At 38.7% G+C, this 26,141-nt stretch overlaps 2 protein-coding genes across 2 annotated transcripts in view; one reads left to right on the top strand and one right to left on the bottom strand.

Annotated features, from left to right (window-relative positions):
* Positions 1-26,141, top strand: part of nrxn3a (neurexin 3a) — a 759,351-nt gene that overhangs the window by 571,614 nt on the left and 161,596 nt on the right. The gene's annotated exons all lie outside the window — the stretch shown is intronic.
* efcab11 (EF-hand calcium binding domain 11) overlaps positions 1-26,141 on the bottom strand; it is an 81,374-nt gene that overhangs the window by 54,916 nt on the left and 317 nt on the right. The window contains exons 2-5 of the mRNA XM_084393194.1: positions 22,224-22,319; positions 20,284-20,332; positions 8,721-8,822; positions 492-582 (exon numbers count right to left, since the gene is read on the bottom strand). Coding sequence (XP_084249320.1) covers positions 492-582; positions 8,721-8,822; positions 20,284-20,332; positions 22,224-22,319 — 338 coding nt within the window. The remainder of the gene's footprint in view (positions 1-491; positions 583-8,720; positions 8,823-20,283; positions 20,333-22,223; positions 22,320-26,141) is intronic.

Below are 26,141 nucleotides of genomic sequence, written 5' to 3'. Positions count from 1 at the left end.
CACTTGTTCAGAGCATTTTTGAGCGAGACGGAGAGGATGAGATGTACAGAGACACGAGGAGCAGCCATGGGGCCTGAATGGAGGTGCAAAGGGGCTGAGAAACTCCACAGGGAGCATGGCACTGTTCTCACCCTAATGAGCAGCCAGATCTCAAAACAGCAAGCCTCCAAAATTTCCAGACCTGTTCTACTCTCACATGGGACTGTATCAAACACTTTCACTCACACTGGAGGAGTTCGAGCAACAAAGTGCCGGCCAAACGCAGAGCTTGTTGCCGTGGTTGAGGTGGGAGGCCTGCTCTGAGCGATGGGCACAAAAATCACTTTCTGACTCAACACATTCAAAGCGTAATTACATCCAGCTGCCTTTCTAATCTACTTTGGAAAGGGAAATCAAGGAGAAGGATGATGGAAAGATGAGAGATTGAGAGGAAGATCAGATAACCCACTGCATCATGCATTTACAGAGAGGCTGGGGGCCCAAACTCTTACCGGAAAGCCTCCAGCATGGTTCTCTCTGGTAGACGAGGGGCAACTCGCTTGAAGGCACTTTTGAAGTCATCCATCTTTAAGAAGCCACGACCTGGAGACAGTACAAACCCAGAGCAAGAGTTAACAAAACTAATACTTTAAAACGTCAAAAAGTCCTTTACTGCCAGGCCGGATGTGTTATTAGAATGCCACATTCGCATGAGATCAGGCAAAGAAAATGAGATAAGCACACCTGAGAGCACGCTCTCATTATTTTCTCTTATCTTAAGGAATAAAATCAGCTTTCTCTGCTCATTCCACCCCATAAAAGGATGGTGGCTAAAGCTCGGTCAAAGGAGTATTCTTTGAAAGACTTGCTGTGTGCAATACGGAGCAGAACGTGGAAAACGAAGTATACCTGAGGTTTAAAGTGTCACGAAACCCTCCTGTTTTAGCCTGGTTGTTTACACCTCAGCTTTGAAAAAGACTCAAAAAAGGGGCATGTAAAGCTGTGGAAAAGTAGGAGTGTAATTATTGAAATATGAGCAGAAAAAAAACAAGAAGAAAAAAAACAACAGAGTTGGGGGAATAAAGAATAAAGGCTTTTTTGCCCATTCTTCTACTAGTTACTTTTTTGCCCATTCTTCTTTAAATTTTTGGTCTACATAATTGTCTTCTGTGTATCAGAATAGTCCATCGTGTCATCGTGTTTATGATCAGATGTACCGCTGTATCAGTGTCTGTATTAAGACATGATGAAAAAATATGTGTACATACACGGTGCAGCTCATGTTTGGGACAGGAAAGTATGTTAAATATGTCCGTAAAAACTTGAAACACACTTGCTCTGGTTCTTTAGTGTTGTTAAACTCATTGTGGCGTTCCGTGCAGAAACCGCTCTCATGCGCATTCTTCCGCTCTTATGCGCATGTTGTTACAAATGAAACATTGTTACAGTCATTTTCTATGTGTTGATATAGTCCATAATAATAAACATAATGAGAGCTATTGTTGTTTTCATTGACGTGCAACCTGTACACAGTCAAACCAAAAATTATTAAAACACCAGATACATTTTATTTATTTTTTACAAGTGGGTGCAGGACACTATAGTTCATTTATGTAAGTGAGGATAGCAAAATAAAGTAAACTGTGACATATTATACCAAAAAAGTCTTCATACAGTGGACTATCAGTAAAATGTATACAAATTTGGGACCAAAAATGGGACACTTTGACCTGACCATGTTTTGCTTACGTTTTTTTAATTGCTAATGCGACCTTTTTACACCACAGACTGAACAAAATTAAGCATTGCTTGGTAATTGGTTGACCTAAATTGGTATTATCTAATTGTGAACTTAAATTTAACAGCTGAAAGCTGTTCAACCTAATTAATTTGTGAGACAGTCTAAGGCTACGTTTACACATGGCCGGCTAATTTCATAAACGGACATTTCGAGATTCGAGTTTCCATTGTAACGAGAAGCTCAAGCCCACGTTAGCCAATCAGAATCCCGAAAATAGTCACATACTGTGACGTCGGCTCCCTAAAACTCAGTTTTTTTCAGTTTACATGCAAACGTGCAAATGATGTTTTCCAAAATCTCCACTCTGGCCGGAGTTTTTAGAAAGAACACGCGTGTAAACGAAGGGCACAAACGAAGGGAAACGTCTCCGTTTTTAAAAATAACCATGCACGTGTAAACGGGGCCTAACAGAAAGATGGCCAAAACCAGTGAAATATCAACTGATTTGATAACTCTGAGTTCTTGTCATATTTTATTACCATTTTCTATATAGAAACTCAACTATAGCGACTAAATTGTGAGAAATAAATGTGAGAAATGTTGAAGGTGTCTGAATAAATTTTGGTTTGACTATCTGTTAACATCAAAAAATGTTTCATGACCCTTTAAGTCCACTTGCAGCTTTTTGACTGAGTTTGTGAAAGCAAGGAGTAAGACCAGCTGAGATCTCAGATTGTCTACAGGAGCCTCTTTCAAAAAAGCTCAGAGGAACAGCTTGTTTTGCCTTCTTCTCTGCGACTGGCACGCAGGACTTTGATTTGCAGGAAATGGCTCCCCTGAGGAAGTTTAGAGCGCGCACATCCAAAGTCAGAGCTGAGAGTGGAATCTGTTTAGCGTGTCTGCTGAATTGATGAGAGGCACAGCGGCTGGGGGGGGGGAGCACTGTGACATGCATGTCAACACGCCAGACCAAGCAACACCAGCTCACCAACCGTAACCAAACACTGCCCTCCACAGCCATGACATAGGGACGAGTCACACACCTGCGGAAGCCACAGGACCTGTTCAAAATTCGAAAGTTACACATCTCGTCTGTAAATAGATTTGATGTGTTAAAAAGGTGTATAATGGCATGATTTATTTGCTGAATGCAGAAGAAATCAAATGTTTTGACGACAAAGCATGAGCAGCAATCGGCAGGGAGCATGGCTCACTTTCACACCGGGTGAGAACGGGAGAGTTTCCAACTGCACCAAGCATGCTCTATCACCGGGCAGGCTGCCACTTCAGCTCTGAATGGGAGCGACGCACTTCAGCGCGCTTTAGCTTCCAACGCATCCCCATTGAAGATGAGGATGGGGGTGACGGCGCAGATGAAACAGTCAAACATCTCATCCAGAGCAAACTGTTCAGCCGCAGTTCGGAGAGGACTTGCCTCTGTTGGCAGGCTGACAGGAACATCAGGCAGAGAAAGCCAGGACAGAGGGTTTAAGCTTAGCTGGCAGAGGAACAAAGACAATCAATCTGGGAACTGCTGAAATTATTAAGACACTTTGCTAGCATGTAAGCTCTGCTGGAGAGCACCTGCCTGACAGTTGTCCTTCAGGTCTCCAGCTGCGCATGTTCATTCACAACTGTTCAAAGAGAAGCCAACTGGATTTTTAAAAAAGATCCCAATCTGATACAAAGTGCATTTCAAAGTAGAGGTCGACCGATATGGTTTTTTTCAGGCCGATGCCGATGCCGATCTTTTGAAATCCGGGTCGGCCGATGGCCGATAAATGCTGCCGATTTATTTTGGCCGATATTTGGCCGATTATGTGCTTGTTTTTAACCTCTATTTGAAAGATAAAATGTAACACAAATAATTACTTAAGATAGACAAGATTTCTCAACAAAAACATTTATTGAACACTTTACCAATCTGCACTTGTACAAAAGACAAAAAGAACTTGAGATATGTTTGGTAATTGTACCTGAATGAATTGAAAATTAATTTGCTACATTTCAGATTAATATATTTGTTTTCCTTAACATTTGAATTAACAGTAACTTAAACACTTTGCAGTTTGAATGATATCCTGATAAACAAAATGACGGAGTATGTTTTTATGTTTCCACTGTTCGATCGCGCCCGCGCCTCACACACACACACACACACACACACGCGCGTTTGCACACAAATATAAGTAAACACTTTGCGACTTTAAACACACGCGACTTTTCGATCTCGATCGCGCCCGCGCCCCTCTCTCTCTCTCTCTCTCTCTCTCTCTCACACACACACACAACGCATTGCAATCTTTACATCGCAGCCGGAGCTAAAGCGGAGCTACAGATTAGGTGTCCCTAAAGAACCCGCGTATCTAACAGTAGTTCCGCATTACTTTGCACGCGAGTTTTATTTATTTTTATAGCGTGTATTCTCCGTGGAAATTTATACACCGAACCGTGACGCCTGTACCGTTTCGGTTCAATACGAATACATGTACCGTTCCACCCCTAGTCTACAGTGAAATACAGTCACACATTACACTACTGTTTGGCCAGCATTTTAACCGTGTTTAATCCAGCTACTAGCTAACGGAATGTTAAAGTTAACTGCTGCCTAGTGTCAAGTGCAGCGAAGCGATGTTTCTGTTATTCTAACGTCCGTCTTCAGAGCATCCAAGAGAAGCACAGGCATAACAGTAGCACTGATATGAAGCACAGAAATCCGCGTTGATATTCGGTCCGGTAAATAACGGTCGTTAAGGCACCAGTGCCGTATTAGCACTGGGTCTGTCTGTAGCTACCCAACCCTAGCAAAGCAAAGCCAGTCCTTCACTAGCATATAGTTGGTCTCTTTTTTTTATTACTTATTTCTCTGCATTGAGTGACAACCCTCTCAAATATAAGACACACAAACAGAACAAATAAAAGTCTCAGATTCACTGTCTGTAAATTCTTGCTTACTTATTGTGACATGATCGCAACCCTTCTGCTGTGCTAATGCAACCTCAACTACGCTATCAATTTCAAAGTAGCCGAACGTCATGTCGCCTATTCATGTTTTTTCTCTAAGTTGGCAGTAACATATCAAAAGTTTTTAATTAAATATAAAGGAGTTTTCTCCGAGGAACTTAGCTCCTTCCTTAAGCACTGGATGAGGTCTGCTCACTCTGCTGGAGAATGACTCTAGGCGCAGCGTGCGTCGAACGCGTGTTCCACAACAACAACACTAGGCTGCCCACAGATGCGCCTGCCTAATAATCGGCTTGATACACTTGGATATTGGCCGATGCCGATTATGTTAAAAATGCAAAAAATCGGCCGATCAATCGGCCGACCGATGAATCGGTCGACCTCTATTTCAAAGCACTATCATTTGTCAGTGCTGATATTCACAGTTAAGACCAGAATCACAATAAGTTGGGTTAGTTAAGAATAAGTTAGAATCAGAATTCCCATCTTGGTTCTAAAATTAGCTAATTTTCAGGTTGCTCTGAATTCGTACAAGGGTTGAGTGAACTCGCTCACAGCAATTTGGTCCTCAAAATGAATTTGATGGTTCATTAACATTCACAATTCTAATTAAAAGCTAACTGTAATTTTTTTAAGGCCTAGTACTTATTGCTGCAGACTATTTTAGGTCTGGGAGGATGTAAAAATGCTCTATAGCCTGATCGGGTTGCTCACAGGAAGTCAGGGATATTTCAAAGACGGCTGAGAAATCAAATGAGATACAAGAGAGATAAACAGAAAGCGAACGAGAGAGAGAGAGCTTTAGGCAAAAATAGGTCCATCGTATGTCTGCTGAAGAGGAGTTTTCACATGAATAAATATTCTGCTCAAACACACCCGGTTTCCTCTTTAATGGCAGGTCAGCAGGGTTAATGAAATAAGATCCCTCAGCCATTCTGAGCAGATACAATCAAGGTCAGCAGATATCCTCCTCCTGTGGTCACTCCTAACTTTGTGAAATAATTTCTGTTACAAAATTAATGAGTTAATTATACATTTGCCTCCCTTTGGAATATCCTACAAACAGTTCCAGGGAGGCCGAAACAATCCAGAGAGACCGCAAGGCCCATTTTACTCAAGTGTTAAGACTCAAGGCCCAAGACTCAAATGTTGGTTCAGACGCTTCATTTCACGAATTACTTAATTTAGGGCAGAAAAGTACTAGATCTAAAGATTGGGGAAACTTTGTATTTGGCATTAACTGTTTAAAAAACAGTTTTCAGTTAGGATATGCACACATGCCTGGCTTTGTTCTACCAGGATAGAGCAACCGAGACTTTCCCACCCTCCCAAACCCCCGGGGAACGCACTTTAGCCCCTGCCCCAGCGGAGGTCTGTGCTTTCCACTGCATTGCATGATAGTAACAGTGGACCAAAGAAAAGGACACATGGCGCCCTCTACTGCGATAATATGAAAGAACGGGTGTGTTAAAAATGCTGTCATAAACACAGTTATTAGGATTAGTTTTACCATCATTATGTGTAGGCTTACAAATATACATTATATATTCAGGACCATATTTAACAGATGGCACAGGAATCGGCCATTGTTTACAAAAGAATATCGTCACCTTCCTAAAATAATTGACCAAGTCATTTTGATGATCAAATGACTTAGGCAATTATTTTAGGAAGGTGACGATATAAAAAAAAACTAATGTAATTGTTTCTGCCCAACACCAAATGCACGTCGCACTACATACATTACACCTCCTTCAAAATGTATTCTGCTCACTACAATTGCACTATATACATTTAGCAAACACTTATTCAAAGTGACTCAAGGTACACTTCTAGCAAATATTTATGTTTTCTTGGAATCAAAAGATGATTCTGAACAGGACGTAATCCACCAAGTCTATTTTCTTGCACAACGAACTTGGCCAATAATCGTTGTGGCAAGCAGGACGAGTGGCGTGATTTTCTCACAGAAGAGCTTCAGAAGCATAAAAGGAGGAGTGACGACAGTGACACTCCGAGAGACGAGAGAGGACCAGGCCTGGAATTTATGTTTTGTTGATAAGGGAAGGAGGCGGGAACTGGGGAACGTTCAACAACTTTAATAAATAAACAAACACAAAACCAAAGTGGCAGCCCCTCACTCACGACTGCTGCACACACATAAACAAAACACAACGTAAAATATAGGCCTGGTCCTCTCTCGTCCTTCACTGTCGTCGCTCCTCCTTTTATGCTTCCGAAGCTCATCCATGAGAAACTCGAGACCGGTGTGGCGCGCAGGTGCAAGAATAGGTGGTCATTGGTCATAGGTCATTAACAGTCACGCCACCAGCCTATAAGAGGTCTTTGTACAATTTAAACATTCTTCAAGTTTCATAGCTTAAAACATCCTCCTTGTTATAAACAAAGCATTTATTTAATCAAGGTCAGACTCCAAAAACGGCTCATTTGGATATTGAGAGATTTGTGATCATTCAGTCGCTCATCGGCTGGCATTTCCCTAAACTGGATGTGAGCTTAAAATTTTTTTTTTTTTTTATTATAATCACTGATGCTGTCTACACTGGATAAGGTATACAGATGCACATTCAGTTTCTGACATACTCCACATGCTTGAGTCTGTCGACACCAGGACAAATGGATGAGTGAAAGAATGTTTTCTTTGACACGTCCAGTTTTGAACAGCTCATTTGTGTCTCTGTACAGGATTCCAGCGTTGGAAACAAGTGGATTGTTTATTCTAATGGCATACTGGATCGTGTCAGAAGATTTTATGTTTGTTCTGAGCAATTTGTTTTATAAATAAGGCACAGTGCAATGCAGATTTCACAAAGAAACTTTTGTTGAAAGACGCACCAGCCAAATGTATTGTGTGGATCTGACAGCAGCTGCATCACAAATCGTAAGTAAATGATTTCATAATGCTTTGTCTGCAAATGAAGGTTTTCTATGGTTAATGTTTTCAAAACACTTACTCACATGCAATAGCAGGTGGGCGTTGATACTGTTTCCTATTATAACTACTTTAGCCAATCATAACAGTGGCTGTTAACTGACAAGCCTTAAAGGAGTCGCCCCTAAAAACTTCAGATAGAGGATCAGAATGAAGTTTGAAAATAATATTTTTTCCACGTATATATTTGTTAGTTTGTAAAAAAAAAAAAAAAAAACTTTAAAAAACATTACAAGTGCCTCATGGAAACATAATAAAATAAATGTAAAAATCCATGTCATGACCCCTGGTGCTTTTCTACACATTTGCGAACATTTTTACATATATATATATATATATATATATATATATATATATTTATTTTTTTACTTCATTGGAATGGTATGGAACTTGGTAAAGGTTTTGGCACTTGCTATGTGAACACACAAAAAAATCATGTACATGACTCTAAAAGGTTAAATTGTCCTGAAAAAAAATAGTCACACTTGTGCTCCTCGCGGTCAAAAATGACCGCATTGGAAATGAATGGGAGACTAATTTCATCTAGTGAACTCTTTTGGTACTGCGGCCAAACAAAATCTTACTGAAAGCAATTTTTTTGAGATATCAAGCTCAAATTTGGAACACAACTTGTTTAGATTTATGGCTTTGATTTCATATAAACAATTTTAAATAGAATTTTTTTGCATTTTTCATTACAATAAACATAAAATTCTGTAATTTTAAGTTCTCTTTTTTACACTTTTTTCACTTCAGCCATAATTTGCCAAGTGTCATCTTTAAAAAGAGATCCAACTTAAGTCTTTGCTCCAAAGCATTCAAGATTTACGAGTTTAAGTTGGAAATTAAATTTTCAGGTCCATGCTCAAAACGTGAACAAATGGATTATAACTACTGCAAATATAATGTAGTACCATAAAAACCGCTAAAAATACAAATTATTAAATAAAAAAACCATTATCAAACTAAAAAAAATAGTACATACCTTTCACTGAAATAAATAAAAAATCTGTCATTTTTGACCGCCACGCGGAGAGCACCAGAGGGTTAAACATGCATAATACAAAGAGTGGAGGAACATACAATGTATATCAAATGCAGTGAAGATCTGCCTCGTCTTCTCATATGGATCTTCTGATGACATCTTCCTCCCCATGAGAGGCACAAACTGCTCCAGTGGGACCCCTTTCAGAGAGAAAGAAAGAGAGGAGGAGAAAGAATGCTGGGTTTACAAGGCTCTCGTCTGAAGTGCAGGTTCTTCCTTTACATGGCAGTCATCTGAAAGCACTGTGTTTAAAGGAGTAATATCTTTCTCTCTTGCCTGCAGGGTAGTAATTTTTTCTCTGAGTGCTGTTATTGAGATGAAAAGGGTAGGCTGGGGAGTTCTAGATAGAATTCTCACAAAACAGCAAATATACAGATGGAGTTTGGCGTGGGGATCTGGGTGGGCCACGCTGACAGTGATGGCTGAGAAACTGGGGGATAAACCTCTATTGGGAAAAGCTCAAATTAATTAAGAGATCCAAGGACAAACGTGACGGTTCCACTGCACTTTAAGTCATGCCAAAACATAAGCTGTAATACGTCCTTTGAGAATCTCACACATAACGGACAAGTGATAAAAGAGTACTACGTGAACACAGAAAGGATTGCTTTCTATAAAATGAACTAAAAGTTAGTAAGCCGAAGTGTAGTTTTTTTTTTTTTTTTTTTTTGAAGAAAATGATTGTGGTGCTTGATTTGCTAAAAAAAAAAAAAAAAAAAAGTCTCACTATCAAGTTTCTATAATATTCTGGTCCCTAGATAGGGCTTCCCTCCCTCATTTTTGTCATAAAATAATACATCTGATTGCTTAGAAAAGTTATAGTACACCTAAATGGCGATGGACAAGATACACACCAATGGTTCATAAAATGACAAAAAAAAATTCACAATTAGTCACAATTACTAATTACTAATTACAATTACTTAAGAAAATCAAATTTTCTTAAAGTTGCTATGTAACAGAAGAAGCAAAATACATTTTCTTCTGTATTTTGACACACATCCAAGTAAAATGGATTATCTGAAAGAAAAAAATATATAGGGTAATGAATCATTTACAATAAGATCAATAACATGCAGAAAACAGACTGGGGGAAATTTTATTTCATGCAGACTTTACTGTGTGCTGCCAAATTTTGATAGAATTAGGACGACTCTGGGCTACAGAGATTTTAAACACCACATAAGAGACATTTGCTTCTGTTATCATCAGATATCCATGAAAATACATATTTTAATTAAAGGTTGTATCAGCGATTTCAGGCCCAAACATAAATGATCACATTCATCTAATCTTTCCTAACGATCCGCTAGCTACCCGCCCCTTAAGCATGCCGTCAAAAAAACGCGTCTCTGTAGGCAGCCTAGGCTCTGAGATCTGAACACAAAAACAATTGGTTTCACCACCACTCAAAACCAAAATAAATAGTGTTCCAACCAATCACCGACAGGGGTGGGTGTTGTGAGGTTTTGTGCTCGTGCACGGCTGCCTATGACGGCTGACGGCTGCACGCACGCGGCAATCTAGGAGCGCAAATGTATTTCCTTAACCGACGTGCGTCTGTGGAGGGAAAAGTCCGCTGTGCGCGGGTGCAAAATAGGAATGATACATGCGTCGGTGTACAAAGTCAATTGCGCTGGGTGGAAGATAGGGCCCATAAAGTATTTTTATAGACACACATTTTGCCCTCCAATTATATTATCCTAATTCTCACGATCTAAAAAACCCCAAAAAACTTTAGCATGTGTGCCACACAGCATGGACCAAGCCTGCATAAATAAATGAATAGATAAATGTAATAATAGGAAAAGAAATAACAGAATAAATAAGGGTGCTCCGATCGTTATCAGCCGATAATCGTTTTATATAGTTTGATCTGTGGCCAATCAGAAGAGCCGATAAGATGACGCAAAATTCGCGAGAAAATCTTTTTAGATGCGCAGCTAAAATTGCTTCACTACATTCAACGGTCTGGCAGTTCTACAACCCCAATTCCAGAGACGTTGGGACATTTTGTAAAATGTAATAAAATCAAGAATCTGTGATTTTGTTGATTCTCTTTAACCTTTATTTAACTGACAAAAGTACAAAGGAAAAAAATCCAATATTTTCACTGGACAACATAATTGTATTTTGTAAATATAAACATATTTCGATTTTGAAAGCTGCAACAGACTCCAAAAAAGTTGGGACAGAGGCACGTTTACCGTCGTGTCACATCACCTTTCCTTTTATTTTAAATGTTTATCAATTGAGAATACTAATTGTTGCAGTTTTACATGTGGAAATTTTGCCCAGTCTCGCCTGATATAAGACAGCTGCTCAACAGTCCGTGGTCATTGTTGTCTGATTCTCCTCTTCATGATAGCAGTCAAGCACATCCCTTCTACAACGTAGAGTTTCTACGAAACCACTCTGTTGTAGCACGTGCAGAATGAGGCCTGGCATTGTCTTGCTTCCCAGGAAAGATGTCATCTTGATGGTAGTATATGTCTCTGTACAATCCCAGTATATGTCAATGATACCTTATCACATATGCAAAAACACGTCTCACATGCCGCTATGGAGATTATCAATCGGCAATCTACTGATATCCCTGCCGTTCCCGGATGTCAAATTTAGAATTTTCTGTCGAATCTGAACAACTGAATTTGTGGAAGCGAATTTGTAAAGTGAAATAAAATGGACCGAAAATTGCCTGTCAAATATTATAGGTAGTATTTTTAAACAATTAATATTTTGGAAGTGAAATCTGAAAGGTGAATATGGATTATTGAATTTTTATTAATGAAAACGTGTGTGAAATGTTTTGAATTGAAATATTCACAGCTTAAATATACAACCATGTTGAATTTTAGCCCATAAAAATGCAAGCCCCAAAAATACAATGCATTAAAATGCAACCAGGGTTAATGCAATGCATATTTTTTCAAGTAATGCAATTCAACAAGCTTTTTTGTTTCAAAAATATTTGTTATTATTTTACTTCCATACTGTCGCCGATGAAAGTCGAGATGGTCCCTTTGGTCATTGGGACTGAGAACTCAATGTCAGTTTTTCCCAAACACAAGTTGAAACGTGGACTCATCTGACCACAGCACACATTTCCACTGTCTTTTAGACCATCTGAGAAGAGCTCGGGCCCAGAGAACTCGGCAGCATCTCTGCATTGAACAGATGTTTCTCCTTGCGTAACAGAGATTTGAGTTGCACTTCTTGATGCAGCGGCAGACTGTGTTAAGTGACAACAGTATTCCAAAGTACTCCCAAGCACATGTGGCTTTATTTGACATAGTAGCATAATGGTTTCTCATGTAATGTGCGAGACTCTGAGGTCACGCATATTCAACAGAGGCTTCCTGCCTTTCCCTATACGGACTGAGATTTCTCTGGATTCCCTGAATCTTTTCACAATAATATGTATGGTAGATGATGAAAAACCTAAATACTTTGCAATCTTGCATTGAGAAATGTGATTTTTGAATTGTTTGACAATTCTTTCATGATATTTGGCACAAAGTGGTGAGCCATGAGTCTTTGGAGGATTTTATACCAAAACACAATACCCTCACCAATTACCAGTTCTTCTACCAATTGTGGACTGTTTCAAAACAGTTTAACTTGGATATTCTATAAGCTTTCACTTTTATTTAGCCTCTGTCCCAACTTTTTTAGCATGTTGCAACCATCAAATCAAAATTTGTTTATATTTACAAAATACAAGTAAGTTGGCCAGCGAATACATTAGATATTTTTCTTTGTACTTTTGTCAGCTAAATAAAGGTTAAAGAGTTTAACAAAATTAACAAACAAATAAATTAATTTAAAAAAAAAAAATTTATTTGCAACGTGATTGCATTGCAGAGCAACCTTACAGCAATGACAAGCAAGAAACTAAGGCTGTGCAATTTTTGTGATTTTTTTTTCATAGTGGTGCGCTTTCGTTCCTCCCTAAAAGCCCCAAATTAACGTCCAAATCAGCTCATTGTCATAAAATGCAGTTTACTGCTGCACTACTTAAAAGCCGCTCTTCCACCGTTGGACCAAACCATTTTCTTTGCTTGACCGTTCCATTCCGTGCAGATCAGAGCCAACCGGATATGGTGGTTTCATTTTCCACTGTGGGGCTGATAACAGCCCCTATTTGCAATGTAATACAAACGCATCAGTCTTTACTGATGATATGAGATGTAAATAGCGACTGTGTTATGGACGATGATCAGATTTCTTTTTTTTATTATTATTAATTTGTGTTTACATCGCTCAAATAGGCTACGTGCACAAGCGTAGTAACGAAGGGAAACTAAAGGGAGACATTTGTATGCTATTCAAAATAAAGTAGGGGTTGTGAAGAACAGGGGAGGGAATAGAAAAGAAGAAATAGTTATGACAAGATTAAGGATAGGTCATAGTAATCTGAATAGCACACTACACATTATAAGGAAGCATCCAACTGGTTTTTGTGGTTGTTGTCAGGTTGCAGAAACTATAGAGCATGTGTTGTTGAGTTGTAGACAATATGAAGAACAGAGGAAAAATATGATAGAAGAGTTAGGAAAAGTTGGAATAATAGGGACAGGAGTGAGGGAAATACTGCAAAGTGGGGAGAATGAACAAAGCAGAGGAAATATTTTCTTTTTTTTATCAAGAACAGGTCTGATGAGAAGAATATGATGTAAATGGACATGAAAGGAAAATAAATCCGGAAGATGGCGGTAGTGCAACATTAATGGATGCAAGCTGCCGATAAACCCTAAAGAAGAAGAAGAAGAAGAAGAAGCGTAGTAACGAACTTCCGCTATTGTCAGAAGTCGGCATATCAGTTTCCGGTTTACGACTGTCTTCATCCGCATCCGCTATAAACAAACAAGATGAGTGCTGCTGTTGTACGAAAAAACACATCTAAGTTTCTAAGAACTGTATGTGGATCTAAGGAGCACTGCTGTGTGCCACTTTGCTCTGCTTCAAGTCGATATAACAGCCATTTGAGCTTCCACCGCTTCCCGAAGGACACCAACCTTCGTGCGCAGTGGCTGCACAAAATAGACATTTTGGACGACGCGCAAGTAAACCGGAAACAGATATGCTGACTTCTGGCGACAGCGGAAGTTCATCACTACGCTTGTGCACAGAGGCTATAGACCTGTGCTGCGTTCCAGTCCACTTTTAGACACGCACTTGCGAACTTCCCTAAGCACTTCCCCTTGGGGGAATCCCTGCCGCCATTTTGAAGTGGACTTCGTGAAGTGGACGAGGGAAGTTTATATGGACAGACCCTCGTTCCCTCGATTTTGACCGAGGGAGCGAGTCTGCTTCAAATGTACACTTCAGGCACCTATATGTCCCACAATGCAGTACGATTGTGACGTCACCACATATCTCATCTAATCACCACCACAACAGACAACTCTATGATATATTAATTATATATATTTTTTGTTTAAAACAACCCAAACACACATAAACATTTGGATGCTGCATTAAACAAATTCTTAAAGGAAAAAAAAATGTAAATAATAAATCAACTCCACAGCTGATTCCAAGTGATCAAGGGCTTAGGACGTTCCAGTTCAGCCCATTGCAGTTTCCACCAGTAGTGGGCACTCGCAATGACGTACATCCGAGTGAACGAGACGGAGGGAAGTTTGCGAGTGAAGGGCATGACAGTTTTGGACTGGAACGCAGCACTGATGTCTATGATAGACCTTATGCACCAGAGAAACAAGGGCGCCGCCATCTTTGGAATATTGTCTTTTAACTTCCGTTTTGCGGTCGCTCTGTATATTTATATGGAATTTCTGTCCAGGAGTAATTAGCTTTTTAAGTGGATTTACTTAATGTAAAGTTAACGAAAGTTATCATGAGGACTGTAATGTTTAAAGCAGATGACTTAACAAATGTAAATCGACCGGGAAGATTTTAAAACGAGCCGTTCATTAATAAACACGCAAATCGCTGTGAAAATACAGACCGGAAGTCAAAAGACAATGAGCGCAGCGCTGAAAAGGGGCGGAGCTACATAAGGTCTATAGAGCTTATGCGCCAGAGAAACGAGGGCACCGCCATCTTTAGAATATTGTCTTTGAACTTCTGTTTTTGCGGTCGCTCTGTATATTTCTATGGCACTGCTGTCCAGGAGTAATTCACTTTTGAAGTGGATTTACTTAATGTAAAGTTAACGAAAGTTATCATGAAGATTGCAATGTTTAAAGCAGATGTCTTAACGAATGTCAGTAGACCGGGAAGATTTTAAAACGAGCCGTTCATTCATAAATACGCAAGATCGCTGTGAAAATACAGACCGGAAGTCAAAAGACAACGAGCACACCGCTGAAAAGGGGTGGGGCTACATAAGGTCTATAGTGTGCTTAGCCAGCTACAGAGCAATTGGTAGCCAGGCAACAGACAAGTGACCAATCCTGGGTGGCGAACGTCACTACACACATTCTACCAGACCAGTAGGTTCGGCACGGTTAGTCGTTAGCCAACCGTACTGAGAATACCGGACCAAGAACGGTTTGTAATGGTGCCATGCCGTACCAGGCTCAACTGGAAACATAACTGGAACTGTTCTTAGAACTGTTCTTCCCAACGGTGGAAAAGCGGCTTAATTTATCCTAAACTTTTTCTAAAGTTTATCCTAAATTGCACCAAAGGTCTCTATGAACTACTGAGGCTCACGATGCTCTTGGGAAATGCGGCACTGAATTGTTCCGTTAATTCCGTTTATTACAAAATAAAACAGGCATTAGAATCCTTCCATCCACTAGGTATCTGGGTGTCATCAATTTATAATCTGCCAACATTGTTGATGGTTTTGGGCTTGATGACGATGCTGAGAGGAAAGTAGCTGGATATAGCTTCATGTTTCCATTTCTTAAAAATCATGGTAGCTAGAAAATAATTAGACAATGCAAATAGGTAAAAATAACTTTCCAGTTGATCTGCCTGATCCTGTAGCAAACTCAGATCTCTATTGCTTAGTTAGATTTGACGTTTCTTCGTGAGCAATCAACCAATGATGCACTAAAGCTACGCAAGGATCCCTCATTCCCTCATTCAATTTGCACACGGAAAAGTAAAAATAAATAAATATAAAAATAAAAGAATGCATAAATACATTTTGAAAATAAAATTAGAATAAATAACAGTTAAAAGAATAAAAAATAATCTAAAAGTCATTCTATCAAGTCATTTATTCATTTTCCTATTATTACATTTATTTGTTTATCTATTTATTTTTATTTATTTTTCATTTCTGCAGGTTTGGTTCCTCCATATTTTTGCCAACAAATGAAAGACAAAGCTGTGCAGACCTCTTTAAAACCCATCTCTCTTTCTCTCTCTGTTTCCCTCCTGCCTTTAAACTATGGTGGAGCTGGAAGTCAGATCAGTTCTGACTGCCATTCCCTGTGATAGAGAGACCATCAATCAAGGAAGTGTCAACTGGGTGGCCTGTACGTCCTTCCCACCCCTTTCTTAATTTCGGCTTCTCTACCATCTTCACTACCTTGGGGTCTTTCTACGCTCTTCTTTCTTCAATTGGTTTTCTTTGCGCCACCCTCCCCATCTCTCTCACATCTGCTCTCCTCTTTTGCGTGACTCATTCACCAGAACAGGCCGCTGCCTGACTTAACACACACACACAGGAAAACGTGCAACAGTGTTCTCGCCCAGAGCTCCTCTTTAAAATCATGGACATCTCTGATTTGATGTGCTCCCTCCCTTATCACGTCTGTCCCTGAGCCATTCCAGACCAGGTTGGAAGCCAGAAAACAAACATTACATGGATGCTGAATGAATTTTGCATAAACAACATAGGAAGTTTTTTGGAAATTAAAAGACTAAATCTAAAGCTTCAGATCATCTAATGCACTATTCTGGTTAGTCAAGCATTTGTCTGGGCTTTTCGAATCAAAGCCCATCATAATCAAATATTTGCCATACAAAGCCTGGAACGAGTTCATGTTTACAACCTGACTGCAGTTCATTATATACCGTATGGCTGTGACATTTTCTGAGTTTTCCTGTAGTATTCTCAGCAAATGTTGGCCTTTTATGTAGGGATGTACAGATAATTAAAAGTCTGGTCAATACTGATTATCTAATAATTACTTTCATGTTAACCGATAAATGGTTGATAATAAATTTCTATACATGCGTCATACTAAAATAAAATTTCTCATACTGTGAAATAAGATTTTGTTCATATCGCCCAGCCATAGTTGCCACCCGTCCCGTAAAATACGGGATCGTCCAGTATTTAAAGGTAAAATGATGTGTCCCGTATCAAATCAATTCAGGACGTGATTTGTCCTGTATTTTAGGCCCACACATAGTTGAATAAACACATAAGGATTTTGCAGTGTGGAGGATACTAATAGCAAATATATAAAGAAATCAATTTCACAATTAGTAGAGAAGCATTTATGTGTGATATGTGTGTTATGTATGCTGTTATATGTGATTGTAGCATCTTTGTTTCCATAGCGACGGAGTCTCAAAGTCGTACGTCGTAAACATGCGCTTTTTTTATTAAGCAGGTCGAGCTCAAGTCTCAAGAGGCTCTCCAAATATAGGTCTGAACTGGAAAAAGTTCTCAATGGGTCTGTCCAGTAACTAATGATGAATGTAAGGCCAACTTCACAGTTTGCCAATAGGCATTTTCAGTTCCTCACTGTGGACTGTCTGACTTAGAAGGATAGTTCACCCAAAAAATGTTATTAATCATTTATTACTCATCCTCATGACGTTTAAAACCCGTAAGTTTCTTCGTTCATCTTCGGAACACAAATTAAGATATTTTTGATTAAATCTAAGAGCTTTCTGTCCCTCCATAGACGGCTACGCAACTGAAACTTTGACGCTTCAAAAAGTTCATAAAGAATCGTAAAAATAATCCAAATGAATTGAGCGGTTTAGTCCAAATTTTCTGAAGAGACGATCACTTTATATGATGAACAGATTGAATTTAGGCTTTTATTCACATATAAACATTCTTCAATCAACTCACACATCAGTTGTGGTAAACGGAAGCTCAACCATATTCGTTTAACGAGCAAGAACCAATGAGGCTCATTCTCGTGTTAAACAGCAGGTTTGAGCTTCCGCAAGAACCAATGAGGTTCATTCTCGTGTTAAGCAGCAGGTTTAAGCTTCCGCAAGAACCAATGAGGTTCATTCTCGTGTTAAGCAGCAGGTAAGCTTCCGCAAGAACCAATGAGGCTCAGTCTTTGGTTGAGCTTCTGTTTATGTTCGCTTATCAATGTTTATATGTGAATAAAAGCCTGAATTCAATCTGTTCATCATTTAAAGCGATCATGTCTCTTCAGAAAATTTAGGCCATGTCCACACTAATACGTTTTCGTTTGAAAACGTAAATTTTTCTCTCTGTTTTGGCCTTCCGTCCACACTGAGACGGCGTTTTTATTAATGAAAACTAAGCTTTTTGAAAACGCACTCCAGTACTATACGGTTATCCGGACCACACCTGACCACACGTGACCACAACCGCTCTTGGTTGGTCGTAACCCCAGTGAGGGGTAGGTTTAGGGGCGGGGTTGGGGTAGGTCATCACATGTGGTCCGGATAACCGTATAGTACCCGCACTCCAAAGTGGATACGTTTGAAAACGCCGTTTTCACGTTGTAGTGTGGACTGTGAAACCGGTGGTATTTAAAAACGATGACGTAAATTTAGTCATGTGACGCATATTGTACCAATAGATATTCATGTTTATACCAGTATTGTGCCTGTTATGTGCTATTCACTTTTACACTGTTGCTAAAAATATTATTCATTGCACACTCTTCATATCAGTCCTGCAAAGATGACAGAATTTACTCACATTTGCTGGCCTGCGGCAAAACATGAGAGCAGTAGCGTTTTAGACCAAACATATGGTGACTGCGTGCAACCTGGACCGCATCAGTGAATGGTGACATATTTTACTAAATAAAATTATCCTGTCAGAAGAATTGCGCGATAACTTCATTATTTATTTTTCCATCTGAATCATATCAGTGATCTTTTGTGGGGTTTTACGCATGCGTAGTAAAGTGAATTTAGCATTTTCAGGCGTTTTTCAAAAGTTTCTCATCCACACTGAAACGTCCGAAAACGCCTGAAAACGTTAGTGTGGACGGAGAGCGTTTATAAACGGAAACGCCGTTTTCAAATGTATCCGGATTAATGTGTAGACGTAGCTAAACCGCTAAATTCATATGGATTAGTTTTACGATCTCTTGAACTTTTTGAAGCGTCAAAGTGGTAGTTGCGTAGCCGTCTATGAAGGTGCAGAAAGCTCTCATATTTCATAAAAAAAGAACTTCATTTGTGTTCTGAATTAAGATGAACTAAAGTCTTACAGGTTTGGAACGACATGAGGATGAGTAATTAATGACAGAATTTTCATTTCGTGAACTAACCCTTTAAAGTAGCATGCAGCCAGTGACATGGGTGTCCCTTATTTTGCCACACTGAAGGTGGCGATCAAATGCAAACAACTAATAATCAACATACTATTATTCAAAGAAAGACTAGGACTAAGACTTTCAGCAGACAAAACCTCCATAAACAGTTTTTAAAATTACATGTGATCTGGGACCTTTATACAGTGCATGCCATATAAGGCTATCCCTCACCCCCTTGTTTTTGTGTAAAATTCAATTTGGTGTCTACCCTGACTAAGGTCCATGGCCTAGTGGTTACCACATTAAACTGTGGCTCTCATGCAGATAATGCATGTTTGAATCTATCTTTTATCATATCCCTAACAAAAAAAAAAAAAAAGAAAGAGAGTGAGATAAAGAGAAAAGGGGGTGAGTAGGCTAAACAAGTGGCAGTAGTATTGTGAACGCCGTGTAGCACTGAAGCCTTAAGTGGCCTCTTTTCTGTGCGATGAGCCTGCCAAAGCATTTCACTGCTGAGTCTAGTCAAGCCTCCCACATCACCACCAGCAACCCTCTCCTCCCGACCATCACTAATTTAGTAATCACATGAAATTCAAAAGAGGGGCAATTTAATTCACCATTTGCTCTGAGCAAGATTTAATGGTGGAATATTTCATCACACAAAGCATGCCACTTTAACTAGATTATCTTATGCTTTCCCACAGGGCAGTATACAAAAGCAATTTGCTTGTGGGATAAAACAAGAAACAAATTACTTACTAATCTAGGTCTTCAACCATTTAATGTCTCCTTCAAAATGCTGTCCTGCCAAACCCCCATTTTCCTCAGTGTTTCTGTCTGTCAAAAGGGCCAGTAGAAATCCTGTATGCATTTCACGGCAACATTATTTACCGCTGTTTGTCAGGATTTCATTACTGGCAATGTGTAAAAAGATTACACAGTCTCTACGTCAAGCTCCTTTTCCTTTCACTTTGCCTGAGTGGTATAAAATTTAGTTTTCCACATAGAAAAATAAATCAGGAGAGAAATTGTGCATATAATTTTGGAGTGCACATCAATGTGGGTTGAGTGTCTGCTGATGATGAATTGCAAAACACTAAAATACACAGCAATGGCATGTCTACAACTGTACAAAAAACTGTGATGCATTACCTAATTCAATATGACAGGTACTATATTTTGCCTTTACCTGGACAGTCCTTATTAGTGCCATTCTCCATCAAGATATTTGTCTCTGACTGCAAGAGAATATACAAAATGACTGTTAAAATAAAATATACAAAAAACTAACAAAACGTTAAGCAAAACTCATTGTTTTACTACAAAAAATCTCCAAGCCCTGTCAGATTAAAATTTGTATTCCATTAATGTTATAAAATGACAATATGATGAACATAGTCAAATAAATCTACAGCCGCTATTTAAGTAGCCTATTTTAATCATGTTTCTACTCAGTTAAATTGTTTTGCAACGGTTATCTAACCATGAAGTTGTCAAGTAAAATGAGATTGACAGGTTTAAGTAGTATATTTTCCTGTTTTTTGCATTAAACAACACGAAGAAAAAAAGATACAGTTGTCATGAGTTGTTGACTCTTGATTCCGATTCGTACATTGTTCAGGCCATTTGTCTGAATCAGTTTAACCAATTAATTGAAAATATCTAACTCAAAAGAACGATTTGTTGAAGAATTGAATATTGCTAGTCAATATCCTAAAATAGAATTTCAGAATATCCCAGTGGGTCTGCATTACCCTTCCACCCACAACGCCATAAGTATTCAATAGCATCCATACGTTATATAAAAAGTAGTCATAGCTAGGCCTATATGTTGGTCTTTTGTTTCAGGTCATACAATTTATGTAAGCATGAATATGTGAAGCAGTGCATACTTACTGTATATGCTGTGTGCATATTATAAAGATAGAAGTACACCATATAAGCATATTATTTGAGTTAAAGGGATAGTTCACCCAAAATGATTAATTCTGTCATAATTTACTCACCCTCAAGTTGTTCCAAACCTGTATGAATTTCTTTCTTCTGCTGAACATAAAAGAAGATACTTTGAAGAATATGGGTAGCCAAACAGTTGATGGGCCCAATTGACTTCCATAGTATTATCTTTTTTCCATACTATGGAAGTCAATGGGGTCCATAAACTGTTTGGTTACCGACATTCTTCAAAATATCTTCTTTTGTGTCCGGCAGAAAAAAAGAAATTTATACAGGTTTACAACAAATTAAGGGTGAATAAATGATGACAGAAATGTCATTTTTGGGTGAACTATCCCTTTAAAGGCAGGGTAGGTAGGATTTATTAAAAATTAAAGATCCAAATTTGTTAAAACTTTCTATATATATCAATACATAATTAAAATGTAAGAACTCTGAAAAAAAGAGTATAAAAATCAAGTGACTCTAGACCGTTTAATCTGTATTAAACACAGCTCATTATTTCGATTCGGGACGAATCAAAGGATTGGCTTAGGCGACTGTCACTCTCTCGCAACCATGGCAACCACCCTTTTGCCACACAGCACCTGCCCACTTGCGCGCGACCGTTTGATTTGAGGAGTGCGAGAGGCACGGAACCTGATCACACCTCCGTCCAGTAGATGGCGGTAATGCACTATGTTTGCAAGCTGCCAATAAAATCTATCGAAGAAGAAGAAGAAGGCACTGAACCTAGGAATACCAAAACAATGGCAGAGAAAGAGCAATCTAAATTTACAGTACCGGCATATAGTGAAGGCAAACCAGGCAAAAAAATGCCCCTTCCCCTCCGCTTGTCTCAGGTAAATAATGCGTCCTCTAGCTCAGCGGTCGGAGTCGCGCGTTCATGTGTTTTGGGGGCGTGGCTTTGGAAGAAGCACAGAAATGAGGGGGTGGAGTGAATGGAAATAATGAGATGTCTTTAAAACAGTCGTGAGAGGTCTACAGACACTCGATTTTGATACTTTCTTTTTCAGAGTACTTACATTTTAATTATGTATTGATATGTACATAAAGTTTAAACAATTTTGAAAAATAAAATTTTTAGACCATTTCTACCTACCCTGCCTTTAATATGACAGTAAATGTATAATTTAGAGAATTTCAAGTCATTCTGATTTTCTCTAGGCCTACCTTTGATGGCTTGTATCCACAAAGCATGACAACTGCTATCTTAAGATCTCCTCTGGACAAATAACCTTTCTTACCCACATCACACTGATGGAAAACCTAAAGAATACATAAACACAGACATTACAATCAGAGTTGATCTACTCTGGAGTACGTATAATAGTGGCAGTATTAAGCATATGGACTGTAGAGAGCGACCAAAATGAATATCCACAGAATGTTTAACACCAGGGTTCGAAATGAGGGGGGTCTGGGGGGGGTCCATAAGTCATTAGGGACCCCCCATAAGAATTTATTTTTGGATTTTGGGGGGTCCCCGACAAATAACATTAAACATGACTGTGAAAATTATAGGTCTTTAGTGACGTTTTATATTTATAACAGTAATTAATTTATTTCCTAGCGCAAGGCAGCAATCGGGGCAGCTATTAGCCGAGTGAGTTGCTATACAGCGTCACAGATTGTTGTTGTGGTGCTCCCGCAGACACGTACTGTAGCTGAACGCGGCAAAACGAAACCTCACAAAGAGTGAAATCCTGAATGAAAATCCTGTAAGTGCTTTGATTATGTTTATATCTCCATAATTGCTTATAGTAAAATATTAGGAGTTTGAGTTCCTATATCAAAAGTTGCATTAACTAACTTAGATACCCAGTGTAATGATTAGAAGAGTACGTTTGTCAACGTTTCTTGCTAGTATGTGTATGAAGCCAAATGATCTGCCAGCTAACAGCAGACTATGGAAGCTTGTTTCCGCCACAGAGTGAAAAATTAAAAAAGGTAATTGTGACTTTTTAATCTCACAATTCTGACTTTTTATCTCAGAATTGCGTGATATAAAGTCGCAATTGTGTGTTAAGTCAAAATTGCGTGATATAAAGTCGCCATTGCGTGTTATAAAGTCAGAATTATGACATACAAACTCGCAATTGTGAGAAATATACTTGAAATTCTGACTTTTTTTCTCAGAATTGCATGTTTATATCTCGCAATTCTGACTTTATAATACGCAAATGGGAGATATAAAGTCAGAATTGCATGATATAAAGTCGCAATTGCATGTTATAAAGTCAGAATTGTGAGATATAAACTATTCTGAGATAAAAAAGGTTTTTGAGTTTATATCTCACAATTCTGAGAACAGATATCAGAATTGCGAGATATAAACTCGCAATTATGTGTTATAAAGTCAGAATTGCGTGATATAAAGTCGCAATTGCGTGATGTAAACTCGCAATTGTGAGATAAAGTCGCAATTATCTTTTAAAATGTTTTATTCTGTGGCGGAAACAAGCTTCCAGCAGACCTAGCAGCTAGACTAGTTATTCAAAGCTATCTTAACAACCTAACGTTACTTGTCCAGTCAGTGATTACGAAAGATAACCAGGACTTAATTCAAGTCTGTGAGTTGATTAAAGTGAATGTGATTTGAGCATGAATGAGTATATACATGAGAGCTTGGTAAGCTATCTAGGAAGCTAATATTATTTTTCTTAATTTATAATCCTGCATCATGGAGAGAAAAAAAGGAAAAATAACTTGTAACTTTGTTGCTCTAGAGTTAGAGGTTTACCTGTTAGATTATAGCCACTTCTCCAGGCACCACTACAATACTGGGCCTAGCCCAAACCATGAAAAACATCCCAAGACCATTATCCCACCTTCAACATTGGTCCATATAATTTTGCCTACAGTATATAGTGTAGCAAGCTAGTCTTCAGGAATTTTTAATAATTAAAAAAGTATAAATTAATTTATTAATTAAATATAAATTAAAAATAAATACTCTTGGGACCCCCCCAAGAGTCCTAAGTCATTTCGAACCCTGTTTAACACTGAACACAGAAGAAAGAAATCTGACTAGTAAAATCTGTTCAGTAAAAGTTTGCGTGAGAAATGAGCACAACTCTTCAGATCCTGGAACTTGCGGGGGATGCACTTAACGGCACTCGTTTTTTTCACTGTTTTTTATTTACATTTATATGGTGCATTTGCATATTCATCCTAAGAATTTGTAACCAATACAATCTGCTTTTATTCCCGTCTGGAGGCTTCAATCGCTGACTTTGAGTCTTTGAGCAAGAGCAGAGGTGTGTTGATTTAGGTTATACCGTATTCAACTATCTTTGCATCACACGAAAAAAAAAAAAAGAATATGGTAAAAAGTGTAAGATACAAGTGCACTGCAAAATAATACAAAATATACTTAATATAGCCTAATGAAACCCTGCATTATATTGCATTTTACAGAACAAATAAACTAATGTAAATCAATATACTGTACACGTGTAGATCAAATGTATAGCCAACTGGGCATTTAATAAATATGAAATTATTGTCATTCCCAGCACAAACGTGATGAAACTATCTGCTGCATTTCTTACTTTAAATCTGTATTATAAAAGACAAATACCTGTGATGTTATAGGCTACTCTGAGCGGTTCGTGACTCGAATTTATACATTTCAATGGCAACACTATCAATGTCGAAATGAATCAGCAGCAGTCAGGTGATACAGGTCAGTGATCTTTAGGTTGTTTTTTGTTCATTATTAGTATAATGTTATGTGCTTTAAGTCATGAGGTAACGTTAGTTTGATGCCCAACTCTCGTGACGCATTTGTTTGCTCCTTGCTTTGCGCGCTCATTTGTTTTGAATGAGGGAGGGCGGGATCTTACGCTTTCAATGCTATCATGCTTAGTTCAAATAAAGATTGCCTTGTCACTAGAGGAAACCCAAGGTCTAGGAGGACCACGGAAACAGAACCGGAGCACACAACGTTTTTAATAATTTAAAAATTATTAGCTCATGCGTCTTCTTCGACATACTAAATCAGGGTTCCTCAAACTCGGGCCTGGAGGGCCACTGTCCTGCACAGTTTAGCTCCAACCCTGATCAAACCTATTTTTTACAGTCTATGGATCAAACACACCTAGTTGTGAGTTTCTAGTGATCCTTAAGACATTGATTAGCTTGTTTGATCAATGTTGGAGCTAAACTCTGCAGGACAGCGGCCCTCCGACCGAGTTTGAGGAACCCTGGCCTGTACTAAATGATCAAAATGTTGTTGTTTTTTATTTAGGACACAATACTGAAATTAAACGAGTTTCCAAAATATTGCTGTTTTGCAGTTAAATGAAATGTAAATGAAGACGGGCAGATGAAACAAACTGTTAGAAATGAAGGGGAATTTGGTGAACATTACAGTTTACACACAGTGCAAAAAGCATCATATACCACAGCAGCTTTGCAGAAAACAAACAAACACAAATAATCATGTAAATTAACAATTTACAGCATTTCTTGAAATAAAATTTCTTGAAATAAATGATCATGTTTTTACAGCACCGACTTCGACGCGACTGTTTCTCTGAAGAACTCAACAGCGCACCGCGCACGCTCACGATAATGTGCACGAGCGCCAGACATGTTCTCGTATATTATAATGAACAGCGACCTCTAGTCACGGATTTCCATAGTAAGTCACCTATCTCGGCACAACTACTGTTATGCCCACACATGTTATGTAGGCTACTTCTTTGTAATGATTGTAATGATTTACGAGGTTACCGTTCAGTAATAATGTAACGACGTAAGTTACAGCATACAGTTGGCGATTTAGACACCCCTCCCGACACTGCTTTTCAGAGCCCGGATAGCTCAGTCGGTAGAGCATCAGACTTTTAATCTGAGGGTCCAGGGTTCAAGTCCCTGTTCGGGCGGAACATTTTTATCCCTACTGTGGGTAGAAACATGTCTTATCCATTTGCATCTCTATATTGTCAAGAAACCTCAAATTTACTGTCTATGCTATATCTAACGTTTTATCTAAATGTCACAAGACCAAGCTTTTTAAATAATAAAGCCCATAGCTGCTACACATTCCATGCCCGTTCACTTACACAAAAGTGTGACATGTTC

Source organism: Rutilus rutilus (assembly GCF_951802725.1).
Source record: "Rutilus rutilus genome assembly, chromosome: 21".
NCBI lineage: Eukaryota > Metazoa > Chordata > Actinopteri > Cypriniformes > Leuciscidae > Rutilus > Rutilus rutilus.
The sequence above is the reverse complement of the archived record's forward strand: the minus strand, read 5'-3'. Positions and strand labels throughout refer to the sequence as shown.